The 25092-nt window shown below is 38.4% G+C and overlaps 1 protein-coding gene across 11 annotated transcripts in view; it reads left to right on the top strand.

The window, feature by feature from the left end:
* Window positions 1-2481: 2481 nt before the first annotated feature.
* Window positions 2482-25092, top strand: part of ARB2A (ARB2 cotranscriptional regulator A) — a 229572-nt gene continuing 206961 nt past the window's right edge. For 9 of the 11 annotated variants that reach the window (XR_014491445.1, XR_014491446.1, XM_083354575.1 and 6 more), the window contains exons 1-4: window positions 2482-2547; window positions 11730-11853; window positions 17628-17729; window positions 21304-21404. Coding sequence is in view for 9 of the 11 variants with exons in the window: in XM_083354575.1 (XP_083210701.1) it covers window positions 11748-11853; window positions 17628-17729; window positions 21304-21404 (309 nt within the window). In the remaining 2 variants the exon portion in view is untranslated. Of the gene's footprint in view, window positions 2548-11729; window positions 11939-17627; window positions 17730-21303; window positions 21405-25092 lie in introns of those variants that run through there. The other 2 variants (XM_083354579.1, XM_083354576.1) reach the window with 2 other exon arrangements.

Raw genomic sequence — 25092 nt, forward strand, 5'->3', positions numbered from 1 at the left:
GACTGGATTGTGCACCTCAGATCATGCCTACAAATGACCTCACCCAGCAGTTAAGTAGACATTAAACAGAAGTGGAGAAAGAACTTGTGGCACCACACAATGTGAAGGGATACCTCCAAACTCAGCGTTTTTCATTCCTAGTTCTTTCTGAACTCACCAACAGTCATTGAATCTGCTTGCCAGCTTCACTTTATATTGTACCTTTATTTGCTTTATTTCTTAGCAATCAGAAAGCACACATTTTTTAAATTTCTGGTTTCCATAATACTTAAGTATTGTTTGGTTGGCAAGATAGCCTTTAAGTATAAAGCAAACTTTAAAAATAAAAGTACAGCCCACCCCCAGTTAAGGGTATTATAGCCAAAGTTTAAAATGAACAATAGACAATGGACAGCCATCTTTCAAATTGGATGAAAACCTGTCCAAAAGGGCAGTTAAAACTATAGTTATTTAAATAATACTGGAAGATGAAAAAGTTTCTGAAGTCCAATATATTAAATATATATTACTTTTTAAGAGGATGCTTTGCTTTTTCTGAAACTAATTTCCAGTAAGCTTCTCTTCAAATCACACATGTCCAGCTTGACTTCTTATGCCATCGTAAGACTTTTTATGCTAAGTCTATGTTATTGTCTTGGTTGCAAACTAGACATGGTTTAGTACTATCTTTTTTCAGAATGTTACTTTAAGTTCCTAGTGATAGTATTACCCTGCAATTCTCTAGTGGAATCTCATCAAAGGACCAACAGTCCTAATTCTGCTTAACTTGTGAGCCCTGCTGATTTGAATACTGATTTAGGAGAATAGGGCTGAATTGTGCTAATACAGATTGTAAAAAACAGAAAAGGTATACAAATTAAAGACTGGGTGTCTATATGCGGGCCAAGTTGAGTAAATAACATGTTTATTGCAATAGTAACACTACCTGTATTAGAAAGTTGTATAGATACATGTAGGGACGCGGTGGCTCAGTGGGTTAGGACGGCAGTTTGGCGGGTCGAATCCCGAGTGCCGCGTAGCAGAGTGAGCGCCTGTTACTCGTCCCAGCTTCTGCCAACCTAGCAGTTCGAAAGCACATAAAAATGCAAGTAGAAAAATAGGGACCACTCCGGTGGGAAGGTAACAGCGTTCCGTGCGCCTTTGGCGTCCAGTCATGCCGGCCACATGACCACGGAGACGTCCTCGGACAAGCACTGGCTCTTCGGCTTTGAAACGGAGATGAGCACCGGCCCCTAGAGTCGGAAACAACTAGCACGCATGTGCGGGGGAACCTTTACCTTTACCTTTTATAGATACATGTAAAATGCTGAAATTTCTGGATTCAATAAATGTCTCTACAGAACTGACAATGCCAAACGATTGCCAATACAGCAGGCACCTTGGCACTTTAAAGAGTGATCTAAAAAAATCAGTTTTCTGATTTTGGGCGAGATTTAAAAGCAAGGGCCCCAGAAAGTTCCATCATAGCCAAAATACTTAGAAGTACATCAACGTTATAAAAGGCTACTTAAATAACAAAAGTGTACCCTAAATTATGTAGGAGTCAGTCTGATTAAACTCAACAGTTTAATTTCACATAGCACACTAAGCCCAAATATAGCCTCTTGGCTCGTTTTATTTTTAGTTTACTGTGATTTGTAAATTATTTTACAGCTTAAGTTTCTGATCACATCCAACCAAGTGGGACTATTCAATAAGTCATGGCTATACAAACTATGATTTAGTTTAGCTAGGTCAGGGGTAGGCAACCTCGGCTCTTTTATGACTCACGGACTTCAACTCCCAGAATTCCTCAGTCAGCTATGCTGACTGAGGAATTCTGGGAGTTGAAGTCCGTGAGTTATAAAAGAGCCGAGGTTGCCTACCCCTGAGCTAGGTCTATCAGATTTGGGCTGCAAAAAACGCGGATGACAGCCAGACGGGAGTAAAAACAGGCGTTTCTTTGCCATGTCACCGCCGCCTAGTGGCTGACCGTGTTTCTGCAGCGCCGATTCCGCAGCCCGATTCCGCACGCCGCGTGAACTCAGCCAAGAGCAAAGTACTTCCGAGGGAACCAGTCCGCGATGCATCAGCTCCAGCTGTCAGTCATATATATATTTTTTCCCCCCCCTGAGGTAACGAATGTAAAGACGGGAGCTCATTCCGCAACGAGAGAAAACACGAATAACTTCCAAAAAACACAAGATACAGCTCCGACTCCTCGGTCCCTGCCCACCAGGGCAACCCGCCCGCGAAAAGACACGCACGGCGTTTTATCGTTTTGTTTGCGCCGCATCCGCCTTTCGAACTGGGGGTGGGGTGGGGTCGAGGGGGAGAAAGAAGCGCGAGCAAGAGCGCGAAAAGCGCGAACTTTTCGACGCCCTGGCCTGGCTTGGCTTGGCTTGACTACGTCGCGTCACCGGAACCGGAAGCGGGGTTCGACATTTGCGAAACGGAAGGGGCGGGCGGGGTGGGGGTGGGTAAGCCAAAGCAAAACAGTAAGAGGAGAAGAGGCGGTGCGTCTCTCGGTAACCAGGTTTGGCCCCGCCCCCTTTGCCGGAACTGCAGGTACGTGTGTAGCCGCTGCGCTTTGCCGTACGCCGACGGCAGTCCAGGGCCTTTGCCCCTCCCGATCGGGCGGCGACGAGCCCTCCCGACCTCTCCTCGCCCCCTCCCTCAGGTGTGGGCGTCGAGAGCGAGGAGGGACGGGGCAGTGCAGGGGAAGGAACCTTCCCTCCGCTTCTGGTCTGCGTCCTTGGCCTTCTGGGAGGCGAAGGGCTTCGCAGAGAACGTCGCTTTCCCCCCGGTCTCTCTCCTATCGGCGGCACGGCTGTGGTTACCTGCCGAGGAGGGGAGGCGAAAAACTCCGGGGCGGTAGCGACCCCGTGTCCCTGTTGGAGGGGAGGGGAAGGGGGAAGGGTTTGCCTGTCACACGAACAGGAAGTGCACGCAGCCGTCCGCGGGAACCGGTTTTTTTTTTCCCCTCCCGCTTCGGCGCGCGCGTTTTCGAGCTGCTTTTTCCGAGTCTTCTCTGAGAGTTCAAACCTGACCTTTCAGGCAGGTCTTCAAAGGAATGTGCCAGAACTTAGCCTTAAGGGACAGACTCGTCTTGGGGGGGTGGGGGTGGGAAATAAACTCTGGACCTGGTTCTGGTTAATTTTGCTGTGCTCGATACAGGCAGGCGGCGTATTTGAGGCTGAGCTGGAGGTTTTAAAAGTGCGAGAGAAGTATTTTAAAATTTTTTTTAATTTTAATTCCATTTATATCCCGCCCTTCTCCGAAGACTCAGGGCGGCTTACAAGCTTAGCAGTAGCCTTCATTCTATGTATATGCCTGCTTATTAGGGCTTTCACACACACACACACACCCCAAAGCGGCATTATTACAAAGTCAGCTGAATTGCCCCCAACAATCTGGGTCCTCATTTTACCTACCTCGGAAGGATGGAAGGCTGAGTCAACCTCGAGCCAAGTATCCTGATTTCCTGCAGAATAGTAGTAATACCTTGAGATCGGTCACTAACAATGTTCACCCACGTGGAATTTTTAGTACTACCGGTACATCTTCCAAAGCTCCTCACTGAGAGGTCGTATTCACCGGTGTACATTAATGGTGGTATAATAAAGTATTCTGTTCCTAATTCAACTTGCAAAATAGTAACAAAAAGTAAGGTAGTTATCTTCTGCCTAATACCGGTGCAGTTGCTTTAGAAAGCAGTTGTAATTCTGCAGTACTTAATCGAATTGTTGGGATTCACACACAAAAAAATGCAGTCTGGTTGACTGACCATATTTTAAAAGTATGTTGTGCAAACTAAACTCGAATGTCTATGTTGTAAAAACTATAGCTCTTCTTGAAAAGTGGAACGCAGGGTTAGGTGGATCATTGATAGCTACTGGATTATGCTTTTTTCTTCAATATGCCAATAGAGAACAAAGAGCATTCCATTCTATTTTTTTTTATTGAAAAGTTTTAAGATACAATTTTCCTTTAAAAATCCCCCCTCCCTCCTCCCCCCCCTACCTCCCCCCTCCCCCCCCCAACTTCCCAGAGCATTCCATTCTATTATGTCACATAATCATTTTATCAGGCATTCTTCTCCAGCCTGACAACCTTCATAGGTATTGAACTGCATTCTTGTGAACCCAGATGTTACTTTTAGCATCTGTGATGATAACAGGTCATAGTTTCACTATAGAACCATGTTATTAACAACTGCAGTGATTCATTTAACAGCTGTGTCAAGAATGGGGCAACTCAACTGTTTCACTTAGCAACAGAAATTTTAGACTCAATTTGGGTGTATATGTGTTGTAAGAAGAGGACACAACAATGTAACAGTGTAAAATACAACAAAGCAAAATAAGGAAATAAAATGCTGATGTATAAATGTTAATGCCTTTTCCCCTGAGGCACTGGTAATATTAATCAGATATTGGAAGAAGCTTTTATGTTTTTTATAGTACAATAATAGTGTCAGGATAAATATTTACATAACTACTTTATTTATTTATTTATTTTTATTTATTTATTTGATTTATATACCGCCCTTCTCCTGAAGGACTCAGGGCGGTGTACAGGGCAATAAAATAAGAATACATTAGTTAAATAATTTTAAAACCCAAATCCATCAGGCCAGGCCGGCTTGTTCGAATAGATAAGTTTTTGATAAGTACTTTACAGTTTCATCTTTATTGCCATCTCTTTCAAGAAGGCTATCTGATGTTTTATCTGTTCCACGGTCCCCAGAGAAAATAGGGAATACATCTGTAAGTTTAGACAACAAAAATTTGGGACACTGATTCCCAGTGGTATAATGGAAAAAACAAAACTTTGCAAGTTGGAGTTCTTGCAGTCTATTTTCTTATAATGCCCCAAAGTACAGGATGTAGATCACAAAAATGCTGTGGATATAGTATACTTAGATTTCAGAAAGGTATTTGATAAAGTAGACCTCAACCTATTCCTTGGTAAGCTAGAAAAACATGGAATAAACAGCATCACCACTAGATGGATCTGTAGCTGATTGGCAAACCATACTCAACGAGTAGTCCTCAATGGCACTACATCCACACGGAGAGAAGTAAGCAGGTTCCATCTTAGGCCCAGTACTCTTCAATATCTTCATCATTGTCTTAGATGAGGAAAATGAAGGGGAACTCATCAAATTTGCAGATGACACCAAACTAGCAGGAGTAGCCAACACCCCAGAAGACAAACTCAGGATCGAAAAAGATCTTGACAAATTTGAACAATGGGCCCTAGCCAACAAAATGAGTTTCAGTGTGGAGAAAAGCAAAGTTTTGCATTTAAGCAGGAAAAACCACAGGTACAAGTACAAATTGGGCGAGACCTGGCTTAAAAACAGTAAATATGAGAGGGACCTTGGAGTCCTAGTGGACAATCACTTGACTATGAGCCAGCAGTGTGCAGGAGCCACCAAAAAAGCTAATACAATTTTGGGTTGTATAAACAGAGGCACAGAATCAAGATCACGCGAAGTATTAGTACCGCTTTATAAAACCCTAGTAAGACCACATCTGGAATACTGCAGCCAGTTCTGGTCACCATATCACAAAAAATATGTTGAGATTTTGGAGAAAATTCAGAGAAGAGCAACTAAGATGACTAAAGGCCTGGAGACTAAAACATACTAAGAATGGCTGTGGGACTTGGGTTTGGCTAGTCTAAAGTAAAGAAGAAATAGGATAGACATGATAGCAGTATTCCAGTATTTGAGGGGCTGCCACCAAGAAGAATGGGTCACGTTATTCACCAAAGCACCAGAGGGCAGGCCAAGAAGCAACAGATGGAAACTAACCAAAGAAAGAAGCAACCTGCAATTAAGGAGAAACTTCCTGACTGAGGATAATTAACCAGTGGAAGAGCTTGCCTCCAGAAAACGTGGGTGCTCCGTCACTGGAGATTTTTAAGAAGAGGCTGGACAGTCACTTGTCTGAGATGGTACAGGTCCTCCTGCTTGAGCAGGGGGTGGAGTAGAAGACCTCCCAGGTCCCTTCCAGCTCCATTCTATTCTATTCTAATGGAAAGTAACCCTACACGATCCATGTATAAGTAGCAGGGGTGCATCTATTGATGTTTGAATGGTGGTTCAAAATATATTGTATATAATTGTCATGAGATTTGTTTAGGGCTACTTCCAACTGGGGATGCGGTGGCTCAGTGGGTTAGGACACTGAGCTTGTAGATCAGAAGATCAGCAGTTTGGCGGGTCGAATCCCGAATGCCGCATAGCAGAGTGAACACCTGTTACTCGTCCCAGCTTCTGCCAACCTAGCAGTTTGAAAGCACGTAGAAATGCAAGTAGAAAAATAGGGACCACTACGGTGGGAAGGTAACAGTGTTCTGTGCGCCTTTGGCATCTAGTCATGCCGGCCACATAACCACAGAGACGTCCTCAGACAAACGCTGGCTCCTCGGCTTTGAAACAGAGATGAGCACCGGCCCCTAGAGTTGAAAACGGCTAGCACACATGTGTGGGGTAACCTTTACCTTACTTCCAACTAGATGATAAACTTGTCTTCCCATCTCTAAATTTCAGCCCTATGCAACATTTGAAGTATCACCTTGCCCTGATGTATTTTAAAGGGAGTGTCTGCCAGTTGCTCTCCTTTGGAATTGAAAAGATAACACTCACTATGCATTGGGCAATTGATTAAATGATGGATCTATGTGTGTTCATATAAGGCAATGTGCCATTTGCATATTGCTGTATTTTAATTTCCAAAAGTAACACACTCCATTATCTTATTCTTTGGTTATTGTCATGTTTATTACATTGTAAAATCTATTTCCGTAATTGGTACTTTTTCAGTTTTTTATTATAAAAAAATAGGATTACTATAACTGAAATGGTATACTCTAATACAGTACAGTGTTATGATAAAGTTTGCTTATTCACACATACCTTTCACTTGTACAACTTCATTAAAATTGCTCTGAAAAGTCAATTAGAAGTTACCACATTAACATTCTCTAATACACTTTTCTATGTTTAATACATTGTGAAATGCATAAACACTTCCCCATTATCTATTTATCACTTGGTATTGATATTTAAATGGTGTATCAGAGAGTAAGCAATTGTGAGCAATTTATTGTTTAACTATTTCAAGTCAAAATGTGTTATTCTAAAGAGCTTGCTGGAAGCCTTTGATCATCATCGATTGGCTGGCATATTGTTTATATTGTTTAAATCCTAAAACCCTTAAACAGCTTTAAGGCATTTTAATTAAAAATCTGATATACATTAAAAGAACACTAATAAAATGAGAAAATAAGATCAGTGTATCTTGTAGTCTCATAAAAACCAAAATATAAGCATAAATTGCTATTGTTAAAGTATCATAAATACAAATAATCTATGCATTTATAATTGGTAGCTAAAAATTTTTCTAGATCTGTGCAATCATCTTCAGACTGGTACTTAACTGAAAATCAGTCCCACCAAATACATTGGTATACATGTTCAAGATTATTCTGTTAGATGGCTATAATATATATATTGCACATATTCTTTGGAAAGTTAGAGGAGGTTGCCAGAGATTTTTGAGATAGTGCAGATTTGATTTTGAAGGTTAGAAGCTGAGGCAAAAGTGTGAGGTTCTATGTAATAGCTGGCTGTAATTGTGGGTGAAACACTTAGGTAAGTTTGGTTTTTAAAATCAGTGTCAGTGTTTATATTTATGAAACATTTTTTCAAGACTGTCTAAAAGAAAATATAAACTAAAGGGGAAAAAATCCTGTAAAACTGTTTGGAATTAGTTTTCTTATTTAATATAATGATGAAGGAAGCATGTAGGTAGCATGTACCTCCATATGATACCTTTTACATTATGTATAAAGTCTTTGTTTTTGCACTTATTCATTGCCTTTATGTATTGTTTTAATCGACATGTTTAACAGTTGAAGCACAATATCAAAATAACTACAGTTGGTTAGGTTATGAACTTGTTATGCTGACAAATAAATGGATTTGAGCTATATAAAGATTTATTCCATTAATTGATAAATACAGAAATGTATCCATGCTAGAAAAATCATAGTTATGATGAACTTGAGTGAGAAAGAAAAGACAGAAAAAAATGTGTTTTTAGTGATAATTTGAAAATAAAAAGGGAAATGAATGTGGATGTGGAAAGAAGTAACTGGCAGCTGAGCAAGGAACAGCATATACAGGTTAGGTCAGAACTGAAGAGACCATGCGAGCAAAGTTAAATTTTGAATAGAATGAGAAGGGTGAAGGAGGCTAACAACTACAAAAGAGGCTTTCTTAATTATATTTAAATCTAAGGGAAAGGAAAGAAACAGTGTATCCATTATGTATAGGCTAACCCAGGGGTAGGCAACCTCGGCTCTTTTATGACTCATGGACTTCAACTCCCAGAATTCCTGAGTCAGCTATGCTGACTCAGGAATTCTGGGAGTTGACGTCCATGAGTCATAAAAGAGCCGAGGTTGCCTACCCCTGGGCTAACCATACCTTGTGTTAAATGGTCTGCAGGAAATGACATTTTGTTGCTTTCGATCGGTAAAAGAGATTGGGGAAAATTGAGTACCCGGTAGTCCTAACTCAGGGGTGTCAAACTCAATTTCATTGAGGGCCGCATCAGCATTGCAGTTGCCCTCAGGGGGCCGGGTGGGCGTGGCCTACTGGGTGGGTGTGGCTAAAGTGCATATGGCCTACTGGGTGGGCATGGCCAGCTCTATATCATTCGCATCAAGGGTGCCTATGGGGGCCTGGGCAGGAGTGGGACAGATCTGAGGGTCTCTGGCAGGAGGAGGGTCTCTGGGCCAGGGCCAAGCCAGTGGGGGCCGTTCCCTCACTGTTTCCAGGATGGCTTCGTGGGCTGCATGAAACCACTTCGCGGGCCGGATCTGGCCCCCGGGCCTTGTGTTTGACATGTCTGTCCTAACTGATCACCACAACTGACCCAAAATTTTTGCTGTTAAGTGAAACATTTGTTAAGTGAATTTTGCCCCATTTTATGATCTTTCTTGCCACGTTTGTTAGGTGAATCACTGCAATTGTTAGTAACAAGGTTGTTAAGTGAATCTGGTTTCTCTTTTGACTTTGCTTTTCAGAAGGCCACGAAAGATGATCACATATATTTATTCATGCATTGACAAAAAGCTTGGAGTAAAGAATTACTTCATATTCTTTGTCTTAATCATACTACAACAGAGAAATATATATTTAAGAAAGTGTATAAACTTTATAATATAATCTTTCAAAATCAAAACTAATGTGTGGCTACAGATGTGCAGCAGCCAATGACAGGGAAAAGGATTAGCTCAGTTATTGGCTAAGCAGAATGAAATTGCTCCTGATCATATATCATCAGAAGCACTGCATTATGTGCCAGGAAGTGTTGTGCTCAAAAAGTAATGTAAATGGAACACGTGCTGAAGTTTGTTAAGCAAACAGTGAATTTTTATATTCTTGAGGATTGTATCAACATCAATTTTCTTGAAAATGAAGGTGAAAAGGAAGGTTTATTTTAGTATACAGAACTTTGCTGACTTTCTTGCCATACATTTTTGAAGTTTTGACAACTTCACCATGAAATCAAAATTTTTGGAAGTGAGGGTAGAGTCACAAAAACAAGAAGAATTGGTCAACAGAGTTGGCTTTCATTGTAGATATTATGAAGCATTTAAATGAATGAATTTAAAATTACGGGGACAAAATCAGATTGGAATGTTTATTTCAATGTTTATTTTGTTCCTTTAATTTCTGCAATTATGATTCAAATATTTAACAATCACTATTGAATTTTAAAAGCAATTTGAAGGATTCAAAATGGATGAAAACAAATTTTATTAATCAGAGATCCTTTTTATAATGTTGAGAGAGTGAAAAATAACATTCAGATGAAACTTGAAATTTAGTGTAACAGTGATAAAAGAAAAGTACTATATAACGAAGTTAGTGTTTCATATTTTTATTCTAATTAAAACATTTTGTTGAAATGTGTATGTTTGCTATAAGAATGTTAATGTTTGGTAGTACATAACAATGTGAACATTTATTTTTACTCCTGAAGATAATTAAAACTTCACACAGGGCAAGATTAAAAATCAACATTTATTAGCCCTATTGAAAACTGTTATCACAAAAGCTTGAACCCAATATTGGAAAAATAGTTTCTGCCAAAAAGTGCCAATTTTCTCGCAAAGATTTTGACTCTTCTTATGGTGACATGTTTTGAAATGCTTTCAAATCTATTCAATATTAATCATGAAATTGTATGCATCTTTTTACAAATAGTTCTTTGATTATAGCACTTAGCAATAGCACTTAGAGTTACATACCGCTTCACAGTGGTTTACAGCCTTCTCTAAGCAGTTTACAGAGTCAGCATATTGTCCCCAACAATCTGGGTCCTCATTTTATCGACCACAGTAGGATGAAAGGCTGAGTCAACCTTGAGCCAGTGAGAGTCAAACTGCTAGCATTGGGTAGTCAGCAGAATTATCCTGCAATATTGCATTCTAACCACTGTGCCACCATGGTTTTTATGAGAACAATTGGGGTCTAGATTTCTGTTGCTAAGCAGTCGTGAAGTGCAGTGTCACATGACCACATTGCTTAGCAATAGCAATCCCACCAGTCCCATTTATCATCATAATCTCAGGACCACGGGGTTGTTAAGAGGGAAGAGCAGGTGTAATGGTCTGTGGGAATGATCTTAGGAGATGGGGCAAAGAATGCTGTCTAGGAACAATCAGATAAGAGACAGCATAGCCCGCAACTACATAGTGGGCAGAGGAAGAGGCTTCCCTAATTTCTCAGGCTGTAAAGTTGCTGGTGGGAGAATTGTACTTTCAGACTTGCAAGATTCTATTAATGAACAGTAGGTTTAGAATAAAGTGGAATTAGCTTATGAATTTAGGGGAGGAAGAATATATGGTAGTTTAGGTATACCAGGAAAAGATAGCTACCATTTGAGAATAAGCTCTGCAGATCTGCAGACTTAAAAGTGATGGAGGATCAAACAGATTTAGTCTGCTACATCAGCAAAGGCGATCTCAGAGACAGACAAATTACTATGATGAGTAATTTTTTGAAGTAGGTTGTAAGACTGTAAAAATAATAAATTATATTGATGAGAGAAATATGGAAAGTGAAGTTGCAAAACTTGAAGCTGTTGCCATCCCAGTCATAGTGGGTCCTCAAACTCTAGATACTAGATTACAGATTAACAGCTATTTCTGCGTTACTTGTACATTATGCGATCATCCTATTTGATTAAGAGGTTCCTTGAAAAGGAATTATGTGCTTAAGAAATAAAGGCAGATGACTAAGGCAGAGAATTTTGGGGAATGAGATAAAAATTCAGACTGACTGTTACTGATTTTATTGAAGAAACTGCCAAAAGCCTTGACAAAGATGGAGAGCAAAGGCAACTTAATAAATTTGCAAAGCAAATTGGGAATGGAAAATAAGTGCAAAAGCAATCCCTTAAATTAAAAATTATTGTTAGGGAGGATATCTAGAATTATATGCCTATGAGATACGTTTTATGATAGATGTTGGAAATATTTTTTCTTGAGCCATATTATTTGTTTATATAGCAACACTTATAGCCCATCTCATTTCAAACAGTCTAGCACCTTTTTTTTAGATGGAATTGATTTTTTAAAAACTTTGATTTCTGTAATGATTTTTTCTGGTCAGGATATTTCCAGAAAATAAATTTATCGTTCTAATTTATATATTTTTTCAGCTTATCACCTCAAGATTGATGCATGTTTTCATCATTGTCTTAAACTTGCTGAGAGTTTGGATAAACATGGCTCAACTCCAACAAGGAGGTCCTGATGAAAAAGAGAAGACTACAGCATTAAAGGGTACAAATTAATTTGGAACTTCTCCTCCATAGGCACTCCGTAGACTGTGTTCTGATGAACTATAATTTTATGGTTAGTAAAACAGGTGAGCAAGTGCAAATGATACAACCCACATTTCTTGGCTGCAATAAACCTCTTACATACATCCATAATCCAGAATCTTTGTTCTTTGCTTCAAAAAAAGGATATATCAGCATGCAACAGGATTGCTGTTAGCTGTGATAGAGATGCCATTTGGATCCCCCTGAGGACAAAAATCCTATAATGGAAAGAAAAATGCTACAACTTATGCATATTAGCCAACACTCAGAATGAACAAAGTAGTGTGTGGGAAAAGCTTTAAAGAGTAAAGAAACATACCTTAATTGCAAAAGTTGATACTGAATTAACGAATTATAATAATTTCAAAATTATTTCAGCGGAAGGATATACAAAACTCCACCATAGTGGTCTGGTTGAATTAGATTTCTTCCTCCCTCCCTCTGTATTGGGAGGAATTTTTGCTTATTTGGTTCCTTTTAGATTTCTATAACTTAAACTGATGCAGTTTGGGATTTTGAATCTTATTCCCTGCTGAACTCTCTTCAACATGCCTTTTTTTCTTCCTCTGAACATAAAATGGGATTCTATATCCCATTTTATATGCTGTTTCTAGTCTTCAGAAAAAAAGTGCCGTATAAACTGTCAATCAATGTATGCTATCCTGAACTAGAAATGTAGAAAACTGACAGGACATAAATATAATCAATATGCTCCTCGGAGGCAGTATTCACGTGATAGCTTCAGACATTTTCACTCTTAGAAGGCAGGGCAATTGAATCTCCTCACTCTCTTAGTGCTGTTGTCTTCTGCACTTTCCCTCAGTCAGTTTAGATGCAAGCTCTGGGTCATGTATTGTTATTATTGCAATGGATTTGCATGATTACTGTTTATCTTTAGATAGAAAGAAAAAGAAAAAAAAGGAAGGAAGGAAAGAAAGAAGTGTGTCTGTGTGTATGTATATGTATGTGTGCATATGTATACATATATTCCTTATTAAGAGAATAAAGATAAGCAGCAATCATGCAAATTTATTGCAATCTTAAATTTACATATTAATCCAGTTTTGCCCAAAGAAGGAGTATGTATGAGTGTATGTATGTATGCATGCGGTAAATATTTAGATTTGTTTGAGTACCCTTCTAATTCAAATATGCTTAGTGCTTTACTCATTTAGGAAAACACATTTCTAAGACCACCTAATCTCCAAAATTATTCTAGATGGCTTGCAAATTAAAAAGAAACATCACAATATAAGGGGGAAAAATGAAGGAGAATATTCCATAAGGTTGGAGTGGCCATTGAAAGAATCTGTGATTCTTTTCCTGGCCAGTAGGCGTTAAGTTGGGATGAAATCAATATGTAAATACATACTTAAAGAACACCTGGACCCTTTCCCATAAAAAGAAAAGTAAATCTTAAAGCAGTTCAAATTTAAATTTTCAGCGTAAAAGAAAGCTCTTCTGAGGTCATTTTGAAAATAACAAAAATACAAAAGATAAAGATTTTTGCTCCAGTTCCTGCAAACCTAGCAGTTCAAAAGCATGCAAATGCAAGTAGATAAATAGGTGCCACTTCAGTGAGAAGATAATGTTTTGTGTGCCTTGGCATCTAGTCATGCTGGCCAAGCTAAGAAACGGAGATGAGCGCTGCCCCCTAGAGTCAGATATGACTGGACAGAGGAAACCTTTTCCTTTATCTTTAATGTTAAATCATCTTTTGTTGCTGTTATTAGTCATAAATTCATAGACTCATTAGATCAGAAAGGATCTTGGAAGTGTTCCAGTCCAGCCTTCTACCAAAGCAGGACTCCTCAAACATCCTAGTCAAATCTCCTGTTACAGAGCACCAACAGCTTCAGGTGGCTGGTTATTATGTTGCTTTACAGCTCTCACAACCAACAAATTCCTTAGATCTCTGTAAAATTACAACCGCTTGATTTTTGCATATGGAGAATAAATCCAAACTCTCTCCCCTGTGATAGCATTTCAAGAATTGGAAAACTGTTACCATGTTTTCCCTTACCCTCCTTTGTTCTCAGTTATTTTAACCATTCTTCATTGAATTTATCTTCCAAGATCCTCACATTCAAGAGCACACTTTGTTGCTCTTCACTGTTGATTAAGCCCAATATTGCACTGACTCTGGATAGGTACAGCACAGTGCTAACTCATCCTTAATATGTTGTCTGCCAGCAAATTGAAATCCTCCTAACAAGTACTACTGAGAAGCCAGGTACTGTCTATTCTATATTTGTGCATCTGTTTTTTTATTTAGTTGAGTGCAAAACTTCACATTTCTCACGATTGGATAGGATTTTGTTGAATAGGATGCAATATTCAAGTCTATCAAGACCTTTTTGAACCCTGAATGTGATGTGTTCTCTGTAGATTTGCTCAGTATCCCTCCTCTTTCTTCATCTAAGTCATAAAAATATTGAAGAGCAGTGGGCCCAAGATGAAAACTCTCCATGTACACATAAATCCATTAAGGAGCATGTATTATGCATGATTGTTTAACCAACTGTGAATCCATCTGGTAATAGGACCATTATTCCGTTTTATTAAGAGGTTGTGGCCTTAATCCTATCTCAATCCTTACTGAAGATATGAAGTTTAGGTGTATTATATCCACAGTAGTTTCTTGATCTACTAATCTCATTACATTAATCCAAAAAGATTATTTATTTTTCACATTTCTGAACAGCCCACCTCCCTCAAAGAAGGAGTATAATAAAATTTTAAAATGTAAAACAGTATGTATAAAGGTTAGACATTTCAAAAGGGGGCAAGAGTTGAAAATTAGATAAAAGGTAAAGGATGATCTTCCAGGGGCCCCCACAGCTGCATGCTCCTCTAGGCTCCCCATGCAAGGCCACAGAGCCATGTTTTAACTCCTTTTCCGAAGGCCAGGAGAGTGGGGAGCTGCCTTGCCTCTAGGGAGAGAATATTCCATAGAGCAGGGACAACAGCAGAGAAGGCTGTCTTCCTAGATCCCACCCTTGACAGAGTCTGCAACATATCTTCCCAGCCTCACCAGTTGGGATGGGCTAATGTAATGGGAAGAAGATGGCTTTATAAATAGCCAATTCCATGCCATGTAGAACTTTATAGGTCACAAACTTTGAATTGGACCAAGAAGCAAACTGGCACCCAATAGAGCTCACAGAGTAGAAGTGTTACATGAGCCCTTCTTAGGGTGCCTAAAATTGCCTGTGTGGCCACATTTTGTTCCAGCTGAAGCTTCTTGGTACTTTTCAAGGTTATCCCCATGTAGAATACATTGCATTAGTCCAAACGGGATATGACCAGGGTATGATTGACCAACGAGAGTGCCTTCATATCCAGGAAAGGGCATTCAGCTGAAATCTGTTGTTTCCAATCCAGGCCCCTCCAAGCACCATGAAAGAATGTCTACTGCATCACTTACTTCACCTGGGACGGAGTTATATAACTGGTGATATACTGGTGATACTTCATCCCATAGTGATGGATGATCTCACCCAGCAGTTTCATTTAGATGTTAAAAAGGAGTGGAGAACATAGAACCCTGTGGTACCCCAAAAAGCAGGGGCCAATAACTGGATCTCTATTCCTGTTAACAGTGATTGGGGGCAACCTCAGAGGAAGGAGATGAACCAACGTAGAACTGTGCCACTCAGGCCCAACTCACTAAGTCAACCCAAAAAAACTCCATGGTTGATGGTAATGAAAGACTAGCAAGGATGCATATACCACCTGTGTCCTGCTCCTGACAGAGATTATCCATTAGTGTGAACACTTCTGTTTCAGTCCCATATCTGGGCCTGAAGCCTGTCTAATAAAGGTTCAGATAATCTGTTTCTTACAGGATCCTACGGAGTTGCAATGTCAGCACCTTCACCACCACCTTTCCAAAAAATGGGAGGTGGGAGAATGGACAAAAATAATCTAAAATGGTAGGATTCAGCAATGGCTTCTTGAGAGGGAGCACAACAACAGCTTTGTAAAAGGAGCTGGAAAATTCCCTCCAACAATGATGAATTCACCACCACTTGGAACATCCACAGGACACCTCCTGAGTGGCCTTAACCAGCCAGGAGTAGTATGGATCTAATGCACAGATGGTGGTGTTTTCGTTCTGGAGGACCCTTTCCACTTCCAAAGGTCTAACAGAATCAAACCGTTCCCAGATAACTGTAAAATCTGCTCCCTGGGCATCTCTACAATATTTGTACATGCTTCATATCCAACAGGAAATGAATCAGAATGATTTTATCCTCCAGAGGCATGGAAAGTTCCTCCACATGATCCTGTAGATGGGCCTCTGGACAAAAATAATCCTGTAGATGGGCCTCTGGACAAAAATAATCTAAAATGGTAGGATTCAGCAATGGCTTCTTGAGAGGGAGCACAACAACACCTTTGTAAAAGGAGCTGGAAAATTCCCTCCAACAATGATGAATTCACCACCACTTGGAACATCCACAGGACACCTCCTGAGTGGCCTTAACCAGCCAGGAGTAGTATGGATCTAATGCACAGATGGTGGTGTTTTCGTTCTGGAGGACCCTTTCCACTTCCAAAGGTCTAACAGAATCAAACCGTTCCCAGATAACTGTAAAATCTGCTCCCTGGGCATCTCTACAATATTTGTACATACTTCATATCCAACAGGAAATGAATCAGAATGATTTTATCCTCCAGAGGCATGGAAAGTTCCTCCACATGATCCTGTAGATGGGCCTCTGGGCTCCTTTTCCTGAGGACTGTCTGGGTAACCCTAAACAGGGCCATTGGGTGGCATTCTGTGGATGAAATAACAGTGAAGAAGTATTGTGATTTGTTGAACATGACCTATTATTAACCAAACCATGCTGGCTTGTAATAAATATGATGTTGTTTTCCAAGTTCTTGCAATATTTTCTTGACTCCCGCCCCCCAAGTATTGGTGTCAAGCTGATTGATCTGTAATTTCCTGGGTCCATTCTTTTCCCTTTTTAAAAGATTGCAATAATGCTAGTTTTTCTCCAGTTTTATGCTGTTTCTGCTGTACTCCAGAGTTCTCAACGATTACTGCCAGACGTTTTGAGATTACTTCAGGCATGTTCTTTAGCACACTGTGATCCAGTACATCCAACTCCAGAAATCTGAATTTATTCAAACATATAAATGTTCTTTGTTCCTTGCCTGTTTTGACCTGTATTTCTCTTGTCTCCCAACCCCCAATGCTGCATAATCTGGAAGGTTAGGCCAGTTTTTCCTTTTGCAAAAATACAGATGCAAAAGATTATTGTTTTGTCATTTATTTTAAGTATAAACTCTAGTCAGAAATGAAACCAAACAAGATTCCTGTATAACTAATCATACTAGTATATTTCTGGAAATCCCAGCATTTGTAAACAGACCAAATTAAGTTTTTAAAGTTAGAAGGGCAATTCTTCTAAAATAATCCAATAGCCTCAAAAAATTGAATGTGGGTTGAAAACGAAAATTGGGAGATTTGAATTGGCAGCTTCAAAATATTAATGTCGGTAACCTGAAAAAAGACAGCCTGATGGAACTTGTAGGAACTTTGTAATATATTATGATCAATATTTTTATAGTTGTATTAAACGTAAACATTTTTATGTATATGGGAAGTTGCTGAATATGTTTATGATAAATTAACAGTTCTTTTAAAGTCACTATTTTTGTTAGAAGTAATAACTTTGAGGTCTACAGAAAGACTATCTTCTTCCCACCTTTTTTCCCCAGACTTGTTGTCTAGAATAGACTTGGATGAACTGATGAAAAAAGATGAACCACCTCTTGAGTTTCCTGATACTCTTGAAGGATTTGAATACACTTTTAATGAAAGTAAGTAATAATTTCAGGAGGAAAAATCATTTTAAAATAAATATTTTTCCATGCCTTATTTTTATAGCTTGGTACTGATTATTCTTTTACAGATGTATCAAATAATTAGTACAAGCAATAATCTGAAATAATTTTTCCCTGGTTAAAAAAGTACAGATATTCACATTCTTGCTATACATGAATAAAAAAGAATTGTAAATATACATCGGGAAGAAATCTGAATCTTTTTCCTTGAAATAACATTGTGAACTATACCTTAACAACTGATCCTAAAGATACTGCAGATTTTAGTTTAACGATACTAAAAATATATTAGCTTTTCTTGTGTCACCTTTTCCAATTTCATGGAATATTTTTTAAAAGAAATATAATCATATATATATATAGCACTTTAAATTGTTGATTACAATTACATTGTCTATCCATGTGATCTAGAAATCCTATTAATGAAAGTCAGGGAGCAAAGTGCAGAAAAAGAACAAAGATTACATATAAAGAAGGCCAAACTAATGACAGCAGGTATAAAAGCTACCCTTAGAATTGACAACAATGATAATGTATTAGTAGATAGTGTCTGGCTTTTACATTTGGCTATTAATCATAAAGAAACCTGAAGAAAAATGGTAGTTACAGATCTCTGCTTGGTAAGATAGCAATAAAGGCTTTGGAAAAGGTATACATATGCTGTGATTTGTTTAACCTGTGAAGATCACAGTCATGCAGGCAATGGTTTTCTCTGTGATACTATGGGGAAGCAAAAGATGGACTTTCAACAAGCAGAATAGAAAAAGTATTGACATTTTTGAAAGCTAATACTAGATGATCAAGAAAATAAATGGATCATGTGAAGTTCTTAAATTACCATATTTGGTACTCATGGTGCAATGAACTAGCTCTCTTGAGAAGTCTATAACTCTGGGAAAGGTAGAAGGAGAGGATGACCATCAACAAGGTGAATGGACTCAATTACATCAGAAAATGGGTGCTTTGTTGGAAGACATGAAGGAGAAGATTGGTGACAGATGATACTCAAGAATTTCTATGTGGTCACTAACAATGACTTCATGACACATAAGCAATTAAAAATATAATACTTAGCTATTCAGTAACCCAAAGAATTTCATTGGAGAGTATTTAAAAAAAATCTTGCTTGTTAAGTTTTTAATTCTTTGAAACAAACAGTTCAACTATTTAAAGCAGTATTCTTCTGCCTTGTTCTCGGACTGCTCATTTAATAATGCATATTAGCTTGCTAAAAGCTAGTAACACATAAATGTTAATGTGTGATGCTAAAAGGTTAAAAGTTCAGCCATCCATGTGATTGAAAGGCTCTACTATATTCTAAATAATTCTTTATTCTACATCATCCTATTGGGGCTGTTACTAGAATTTTTAGTATGTCTTTTTAATATCCTCATTCATGGTTTTGTGATTTGGAGGCAATTTTATTCTGATTTACAAAAAATCTAGTAGATGGATAACTCGGTGAAAATTAAGAGCACTTCAGAATATACTGCAATTCAAAACAGTGCTCTAATTTCATTAGGGAGAAACTTGTTTTGAAAATAAACACAAAAATTGAGCAGGGATTTTTAAAAAATAGATGTGCTAGAAGAAACAATGATTGGCATTAAGGAAGGTATATTGGATCTGAATGTGAAGTTGGAGTGGAACATTTAATTGGCAGTTAGTAAACACATTGAATTTGATAATGAATAAAAAGGTAAGAATACTTTTTCTTCATTAATATATTAAGAGGCAGAAATTCTGAGATAGCATAAAGTACTGTACATACTTTATACTAGAAATGACCTCAAACAAGAGATCTATTTGTTTAGACAAAAATATTGAACTGTATACAATTCAATATAATTTCTATGAATGTAAACTCTGCTCTTATATCTATTTGTTTTCATCAGTAATTATATCTATGAGAATAAATCCATAATGTATGGAAAATAGTTACTACTTTTTTGTGTGAGAGAGACTTCTGATGATTGCCTGAACTAGTCCCTGCACTTTTCTTGGCAAGTTTTTTGGAAGTGGTTTTAGGTGCAAAATATCACTTAAAAGAGGGCTTTTCAACCTTTTCACCACTTTTAGGATATGGCAATATTCGACTACCACCTAGCAAGGTGTCAAAAACTTGATAACCAAAAAGAAAAAGAAAAAAAACCTGTTCAAAGTTGCAATTGCACTGAAATGACGTATGAACATTTTTCACACTTATGACCATTGCAGCATGCCCAGGGTCATGTGATTTTTATTTGGATGCTTGGCAACTGATTCATATTTATGATGGTCACAGTGTCCCAGGGTCATGTGATCCCTTTTTGCAACGTTTTGACAAGCAAAGTCAGTGGCAGGGCTGCTAGTGGCCAAGTGCTAAGGCTGGACTTCCTTCCCTCCATCTCCCCCTCTTTCTCATTCCCATCTCCTTCTGAAGGAAGAATTTGAAACACCCCCCCATATTTTCCCTCTTCCATATATTCATCAAACAAGGAAAAGCCTCCAGAGACAGAAAAGACAAGCCATTGAGGGAACTAGCTTAAAAAGGCGCACTCCCCTTTAAGAATTAGCTACTGGCTAGAAAGTAAAGTTAAGAAGCGTAGCTGGCACTTAAGGAAGGAAACAAAATGTAAATAAGTACTGGCTGCCAGCTAAGGCAGCCTCCCCAAATGGCTCCGTTCATAAGTAAAGGAATGCTACAGGCACAATCCATTCAGGAGAAAAATACTTTGAAATCCCTTGCAGCAAAACTTACAGCTAACAATAGCAGGGCAATAGAAGCTAACACAAGACATCAGCCATCAGCCAAATAGAAATTGCCAAACACTCCTTAAGAACACAAAGCCCACATTGCACAAATCCCAGAACTTCAAAGTCACAAAAGCACATAAGAATCCTTCCACTCTCTCTCCCTCCCTCCCTCCCTCCTCTGTGCCTCACCTCCAGCCTTTCTTCATTGCTGCCTTTCTTCATTCCTCATGTAGGGCGACCTCTCCCCTGCTGCATTTCTTGCCTGTTTGCTGCTGCCAGCACAGGTGGCTGCAACAGCAGTTGCAGATCGGCTCATGGCCAGCCTGCTTGATCTCCTCTCCCCCCCTCCTCCTCCTCCTCCTCCTCTCCCTTTGGTGCAGCTAGAGTTGAGTCCACCTCCTCCCAAGGCTGCCTCTTTTTTTCCTCTCTCCCGCCCAAACTACCTCCTTCTGTAGCCTCTCCTGTCTCTGCCCCTCTCCTCCTCCTTTCTCATCTGGGGGTGAGCTGGAAGTGAGCCTGGGGCCTTTGTCTCGCCCCAGCCACTCTGCAACTCTGGAGGACTCTCTCACTGTAAGTCCTTGCCTGTGCTGGCTCGTTCCCTCCCCCACTACACTTGGCTGGGCAGGGCTGCGTACCACCTGCCATGTGCTAATGTACCACAGGTAGTACGTGTACCACCTGTTGAAAAGCTCTGACCTAAAATAGCAGTGCAATATCACCATTATATTTCAAAAACTCATTGTTTTGACACCTGTATACAATACGAAATGTAAAGGGAATGACTGAAATTTAACACTACTATTTTTCTTTATAGAAGGGCAGTTAAGGCATATGAAAACTGGAGAGCCATTTGTTTTTAACTACCGAGAAGATTTACACAGGTGGAACCAAAAACGCTATGAAGCTCTTGGAGAGGTATATATTATTTAAAAATAATATAATAATGTATACAGTCTGCCTGTTTTATTTTATATTTGGGTTAATAAAGGGAAAGAACTTATTATTGTAAGGATAGCATCGTACTTAATAGATTTGAGAGCAAGGAATAATCTTATCCAGAAATTACCTGTACTGCTTTAAGGGTGAACTAACTGTTCAGTGAGGTTTATATGTATATGCCTAATTATAAAAAATATAACATTTTCTCTGTATTGTACAAAAACTTGCAGTTATTATGTCAGAATTATTGTTGCAAATTCAGATATGAATACGAGGCAGTTCCATCTATGTTTATTTGTTATATAGTTTTTTACACATTTAACCCATTTGTATTGATTTTGAACTCATTGATACTTTATCAATATCAAACAAATGTCAAGTTCTTGTTAAATAATGTTTTAGATTGTCTTGTGTACAAGTAGTCCTCACTTAACAATGGTAAGTGAGACTGGAATTTCTGTCACTAAGTGATGTGGTCATAAAATATAAAATCACACGACTTCCACATAGTAACAGAAATTCTGGCACTTAGGTTGCTATTATTAAATGATTCATAGCTGGATGTTAAGAGAGGATGTCACATAGTCACCATTTTGCAATCTCTTACCAATTTCCCCAACTTTGCTTGTAGGAAGCTGGCCAAGAAGTTTGCAAATGGTGATTACATAATTGCAGGATTCTGCAACTTTGTAATTGGAAGCCCATTACCATGTACCATGAGTTATGATCACGTGACTGCAGGAATAATGTGACAGGGACCTAATTGAGTCCCCCTCATTCAGAGCCACTGTAAGTTCATCTGGTTTTTGAATGAGTGGCCATTAAATGAGGACCACCTGTAATGGATGACACAAGAGAGACTATCAACTCCGGCATAGCTAGACATTTGTCAGTCTCTTATTCAGTGTTTAGAGGAGTGACAGACTAAGCTACTGTAGTATGCATTGGTGTTAAGTCTGATACTGAATTTAATAAAATTTAAAAGGTTATGTTAGCTTTTCTTTTGTGCTTATGTTGAAAGCATGTGAGAAATAATGAACCTCTGATGTCAACAGTTTAGTATGGCAGAAAGATCATCTGTAAATGTGTCCATGTGGTCAATCAAGTAGGAAGGCTTTTCGAGGAGCTATGCCTGGTCCGCAAGAGGGAATGCCATTGGACCTTTCAGGCATCAGGTTCAGAAAGTAGCAATGGGAGAAATAAGAAGCCTTTTTCAGGCAGCAAGTACCAGAATGTGTACAAACTGTCCTTCAAATCAAATCATACAGCCCTATTTTTAATTGGAGTAAAGCTTCAAATAAAGCTGAAAATGTACCTTATTTGAACATTAATATGGAGACTATAAATGGAAAAAGTTGACTCTTTTCCTGCTGTTGGTAACAGCTAAAACTTAATAGGATATGTTATCTCATTGTAGCTTCCATAAAACACTGATAATCGAGGTGTTGAAAAATATTAAATTGAATCTTAACTCTATTTGGGGAGAGAGAAAATAATGGATGGATTAACATAATCTATCAATTAAAGCATAAAAGTGATTTAAAAATTTAATAGAAGCATTAATTTTTGAAAATAGTGTTTTTCTTCTCCTATTAGTAAAAGTGCCAAAAATGAACAGATGGAGTTATCTTTTTCAGGAGAATGGACAGTGTCACTTTTATTCAAAATACTTAATACTTTACTTTCTAAAAGATTCTTATCTTTGACCAATTTATTATTTATAGCAAATCTCTCACCTTGGGTATTGAACTTCCCATGGCATTGACTGTGACTTGTTTACATCTTAGCAATATGGTAGGCTGCAAATGAGCTAAAAGGTTTTCAAATTACAGATTTCAAACTACGCTATAGATTATTCAGCATAATTTAGTAGCATGCTAAAAATTAACAATTTAAATAAGGCACTCTTGCTGAAGCAGCAGCAGCTGAAGCCTCCATAGCTTTAGGAGTGCCTGGGAGCAGAGGCATCTGGCTGCAGATGGTACAGAACTAGTCGTGGAATTGGGGAAATGAAAAATAAGGGGGAGAAAAGTATGTGAATTAGGCTATTCTAAGCTCTTACACAGTTCTTGCATTATTTGACATTATGTCCTGTTTTAAAGCTGAAAACAATATAAAGCTAAAAGTACAGAAAATAAAATCCACATTCCCAGCTGGCAGTTGTAATTGAAACAGCAAATATCTTAAGGGATGCTCCTATCAGAGGAAGTATTGAATATCTTAAGGTCAGTCTCAGAATTAAATGCTTGTTGATCATATTTATTTTACTCGCAAATGTTTATTCCCAGTTTTGATGCCAATCAAAGATAAATAAAAATAAACCTTTATTGTCAAAGTACAACATGTGTACATTGAGATTAACTGAGCCTCCCCCCCGTGCTCTCTCCCCCCAACACACACTGACAACAAACCCTCCATCCTACCACACCATGTGAACCAACTACACCACACACCGGTCTCCCAAGTCAATTCTGCATAAGATTATGTCCCATTTAAAAGCCTAACAGCCCACGGATAAAAGCTATTTATTAGTTAAGTAAGATTTCTGGGAATTCTTACATTGGAATAACTGCTGTTTTGGTGCAGAGCAAACCTAGAAATGAATAAATAAAGGAGCTGGAACACAACCTAACCCCCCCTCAAAATCCCCAAACACGCTGAAATTACTGAGAAGTCCAAACTCATGTTAGCAAAATAAAATTAGCAATGGACATTTCTTATTGTCCTAGAAAATACATCATTTGCATAAAACAGAGTATAACATTATACTCTGTGCCCCTACTATGATCCTTTTAATATATTCAGGCATCCTAATATAAGTAAAAATTTTGATGGCAAATTTAAAAGGTGATAGTGAATATTTATCACAAAAATTCACAAGAAATGACTTTGGGAAACATTACATTAATTAAACAATGCATATATAAACAATTATTAAAATATAAAACAATCATAAAAATAAATGTTGGAATGATCATAGCATAACTTAAACTAAAATGATAATACATAGTAATAATGCTTGATTTAGGTTTTAGATTTTATACTTGATATAAAACAATTCTGTCTAAGCTTTAAAATTTTGAGAAAATTCATATTAATTTTTGCTTAGTTTGAATATTTCCAAGAAACAATACTGAAAACTTTCTTGATATCTAAAGAAGTAAGAACTTCTAGATTCTGCCTATTTTAAGCAATTGTGTCAATATTAACAATATTACCAGAACTTTGATGATTATATATTAATGCAGCATTTCAGCATGCACAACAGTTATTAAAACATTTTATTTTACAAGCAAAAATACTATTTTTTTAAATTCCATTTATATCCCGCCCTTCTCTGAAGACTCAGGGCGGCTTACAAGCTTAGCAGTAGCCTTCATTCTATGTATATGCCTGCTTATTAGGGCTTTCACACAGACCCCAAGCGGCATTATTACAAAGTCAGCTTAATTGCCCCCAACAATCTGGGTCCTTATTTTACCTACCTCGGAAGGATGGAAGGCTTACTCAACCTTGAGCCTGGTGGGATGCGAACCTGCACTAATTGCAGGCAGCTGGTGTTACTTAAGGAGGCATTAGCCCACTGCTCCACCAAGGCTCTATAATAGTTAAGCATTCATATTTATCAAATAAATGTATGGGTAATTGATAGCAATAGCACTTA

Source organism: Vipera ursinii (genome assembly GCF_947247035.1).
Source record: "Vipera ursinii genome assembly, chromosome: 2".
Lineage (NCBI taxonomy): Eukaryota > Metazoa > Chordata > Lepidosauria > Squamata > Viperidae > Vipera > Vipera ursinii.